This window comes from Pogoniulus pusillus, chromosome 9, assembly GCF_015220805.1.
Source record: "Pogoniulus pusillus isolate bPogPus1 chromosome 9, bPogPus1.pri, whole genome shotgun sequence".
NCBI lineage: Eukaryota > Metazoa > Chordata > Aves > Piciformes > Lybiidae > Pogoniulus > Pogoniulus pusillus.
In genome coordinates this window covers 28976585-28980686 of record NC_087272.1, presented here as the reverse complement: position 1 = coordinate 28980686, position 4102 = coordinate 28976585, and the positions used below count along the sequence as shown (strand labels likewise).

The window sequence follows — 4102 nt, the reverse complement described above, 5'->3', positions numbered from 1 at the left end:
GGTGGCTTTTCTCATAGAAGAAAGGTCCTGAATAAGGTAAGAATTTTAATAAGTCCTACAGGATACCTTTACCAGGCATATGCAGATTGGGTCCCTATATTAAGCTGACTGCACTCAGGTATTATTGCTTAATTCTGTAATGCTAGCTACGTTCTCCCTTTCTTAAACAGTCAACTCAAATTGGATCATTAATAATTACAAGCAAGCTCTGTGTAAGTTCTACCAACATTAGAGCACAAAGGGTAGAGTTAAAATGTCCTGAAGGTTAGCTGAGCAAATATGTGTAGTGAAGTTTCACTATTGCTGTTCTGCTGTGCAGATACTAAGAGGGTATAATATTTGGAGAAAGATCATTTGACTAATACAAGCAAGAGAAAAACCCCTTCCATCAGTTAAAAAAAAATTTATTGTATAAGCATTCAGCTTACATGTGAGCAAATCTCTTTGACCATAGAAAATAAGAATGTTCCAGGGTATACTTGAAGTTGTAGCCCACAGAGGATTTTCATAGTTAAATTGGAAAGCCGTAGAAAACATTTTAAGTACTGGGCACCACTAACAAGCGGTGTAGGTACAGTGCCCTACATAGGATTAAAAGAGAGCATAATGTTCTATAGAAATGGCACCTTTAACTTGAACTTGGAATATTAAGTGACTTTAATGACAAAATGGTCAATCACAAGGTTAAGTATAGTACAAGTTTACTTACTGCTTGAGCACTATTTCTGTTCCTCATTACTAGCCAAGATTTCTCAGGTCTTGCATAAAATGGCTTGAAGTGGTTCTCCAGTTAAGTTTCCTAAACATTTTCCATTCCTTTGATTACTGTCCCCAAGCTACTGAAAAACAGGAAAGCTCACAGACAATTGACAGTAACAGTTACCAGTCCAGCGAGCAAACAGCCCTAGCTAAACAGCAGCATAACAATGGTCCTGGAAGTGGTACTGCAAAACCTAGGCTGTTGTAAGCACAGCGTTTTGTAGTGCTACCTTGAAGCTGAACTTGTGTTTAGTAGGTACAATGTAGACATCATAAACAGGTCTGACTAAGGGGCTGGCAAGGCTACACATTTACCTCGTTGAAGCTGAAGCTCAGCATATGCCATTTGCAGAATCACTGACACCCTCAGCCTCCAGTTCCAGCACCCAGGACAGTTTTTGTTTTCTCTGTTCTGCAGAATCTTGTACACAATCTTTAGCCAATCGAACTGGCAAAACACTGATATCCTGCAGTCTAAGAGAGAAAGTATGGCAGAAATAGCAAGATAAATGCACAGCTCTACCACCTTCCCCTTTTTCCTCAGGTGAGTTCAGCCACTCTGAAGAAGGGTAGTACAAACATTCATGCTTAAAAATGCAAAGCGTGTCACCAGATATGCTGGAATTCACAAATCACTTAAGATTCTTTTTGAGAACTGAGTTAAGAATGCACCTAATGACAATGGCTGCATTGAGTTTATCCTCAGCAGATGGAGATGCTGTTTTGGGGAGTGATTCCTTTCCAGTAGGTAAGATGATAGATGTAGGCTTCTAAACCTGCAACTCGGCTCACACTTACCAATCTAGTGTTGTTCTCACTATGACCCTGTCGACTTGAAAGCCAAATTTCACTGTATCTTGCAAAAAAAGTCTCCTCACAAATGGCAGAGTTGTGCATGGCTATTAAACCAAGAACCCATGCAACATATTGCTGAAAATTCAGTTGTTTTTTTAAATTTAAAGTTGTGTACTTGGTTGTCCAAGACACTAATCCATCAGTTGATAAAATTTTTCATGCCTTTTTTTGGTTTACTTTACCGAAGCCAGAAAGACAAAGGAAACTAAGCTACACTACTAGTGACAGTTTCTCCTCATTCCTGGGTGAGGGTACTCTGTGCTAAAAGTATGCATGCTGACCATGTGATTAAGGAAGTAGATGTCACTGTATAGTCTTCAGCTTTATCCTTTATTACATACACAGCAAAGAAGGCAGCATTTGGACACACGCAGAGTGTGTTACATCCATTCCATCCACAGCACACACACGCGCACATACACATGGCCTTAAAAAAAGTGTCGGTGATGAGGAACATATTATAAAGGTTGTGGTCTTCTATCTCTAAGCCCCTGAGCTTTGTCATATAGTTCGGTGAAAAGGCAACGAACAAGTCTTTCCTTGCTCTGTAAGTGCTTTGTGCAACAACGTCCGTAGAGGTCATCAGCAAGTCCTTTCGGAAGGAGCAACGCAGCTGTCTTCCTCCCATAGTCTCAGTCTTTTAGCGCCATTTTTGCACCAAAGAGTTCCAGTTATGTTCAGTTGGCTAATATAGCTCTTGCTCTGGTGATTAAAGTTAGGAGCAGTTCTGCAGATCAGAAATGAAATGCAGTCCCCTCCTCCTCTCAAGAGATGTCATCTCGGTGATACCGTGGGACTAGAGAAGTTACCAGAATTTCGCGGGGACTGAAGAGGCACAGATGAAGAACTGGGAGACAGTTTTCTGGGGCTGCATAGGTCACCATTGTGCAACTTCCACAGAAGTTCTTCGTTTTCCATAGACAGGCGTTTGTTCACTTTGGATTCCTTCTCCAGTGACTCCTGCAAAACGGCTTGCTCTGTGGAAAGTTGCCTGCAAGTGTAAGATTTACATCAGACCACATCGCCCAGGTAAGAGGTTCCAGTACTTAAAGAAAGGTTTTAAATTGCATAAACCTCTGCTTAGCTTACAACTAAATTATTTTCTTAAGAGGAGAGATTTAGCTTGCAGAAGGCAGGAGAAAGTCCCAAAAGAAATATCTCTGAAGGCCAGAAAAAGCTTTTGAGAAGTGACATTTGTCCTACTTTGTGGCAGATGCTTTGAAATAGCCATGCTGGAATCTTTAAGTCTTGTAGGCTAAGCTTGAACCTGGATTTCTGTATGTCTAGTTTCCTTCAAAAGAGAGTTCGCCCATCCACTTCAGCAACAGATGAAATTAGGAGAACCTCAGACCCATTTTACTCATGTTAAATATTGCTATTTACTGCAAAGTTTAAAACACTGCTCTAGAGTGGGGACAGATCACCCAGTTGAAGTGGTTAAAAGTAATACCAGGTTTAGCTCACAAGCTTTCACAAGATGATATTTCTCAGTTGCTGCTTCTTCCCTGAAATACTGCATTGGAGTACTACTGAAGCACATACTGAGCCTTTATCCCCTTACAAGATCTTCCAGCTAGTTTTTCTACAAGGGAATGCACATTTGTAGAGATACAAGTGGGGAAAAAAAGGGATGGGATCTTCAATAGAGTACTACAAACACCTGTCACAAATATTTAGACAGAAATTTGTCACAGGAACATCCCCCCTGGACCATAAGAACATCTAGAAATGCACAGATATATTTTCACCTTGAAAGCTCCATGTGTTTGTCCATCCGAGCTTTTAATTCTTCATTTTCTTGCTGAACCTTCTTTAATTTATCCATTAAGATTGTGTTTGTCTCCAGCTTAAAAAAAAAAGTAGTCACAGTTTTAAACCCACACATTGAGACACTGACTCAGCTATCACAGATGGTCATAATCTAGAGTTTGCAGACCTTGTTAGAGTAAGCACAAAACCTTCAAGTCAGACTGACCTGCTAGGGTAGCTTAATGTTCTGTAATAGATCACATAGATCCTACGTGCCTTAGCCTTGCATAATGGTGGCATTTTGCCACTTGAGTTAATTTAGATGCCAACAAAGGATGACTAGGCACAGGATCTACTAGTTAACCAGTACCTTCTGCTAACTTTCTTCCAGTGATGGGCAGCAGTTTTAGTCTTCTGTCTGCAAGAGCTTCTGTCTAGACAAAACATGCTAAGGTGGCAAATTCAAGAGCTCCCTTGGGTAAATTGATCTATTTCCCTGTTCTCTCCTGCTTCCACCTCACTGCTGCAAGGTGTTATCTAAAGTCAGAGATAAACAGTGGTTAAATGGCTGAACAGTGCAAGGACTTCTATACCATGGCTAACCTCTGTTTGAGAAGATGGAGGCTTACTAGTAATTTACTAGTAGTCATGGAGCAGGGCAACATATGATGCTGTACAACAGTGATCACCTGACAGGAATGTATTCTGTACTATTATAATTTTGCTTAAGTATTGCAAC

The 4102-nt window shown here is 40.5% G+C and overlaps 1 protein-coding gene across 5 annotated transcripts in view; it reads right to left on the bottom strand.

Moving 5' to 3' along the window:
- Nucleotides 1-388: 388 nt before the first annotated feature.
- MTUS1 (microtubule associated scaffold protein 1) overlaps nt 389-4102 on the bottom strand; it is a 139561-nt gene continuing 135847 nt past the window's right edge. For all 5 annotated transcript variants that reach the window (XM_064149055.1, XM_064149052.1, XM_064149056.1 and 2 more), the window contains 2 exons: nt 3363-3460; nt 389-2605 (listed from right to left, as the gene is read on the bottom strand). In XM_064149055.1, the coding sequence (XP_064005125.1) occupies nt 2389-2605; nt 3363-3460 (315 nt within the window). In that variant the 3' untranslated portion in view covers nt 389-2388. The remainder of the gene's footprint in view (nt 2606-3362; nt 3461-4102) is intronic.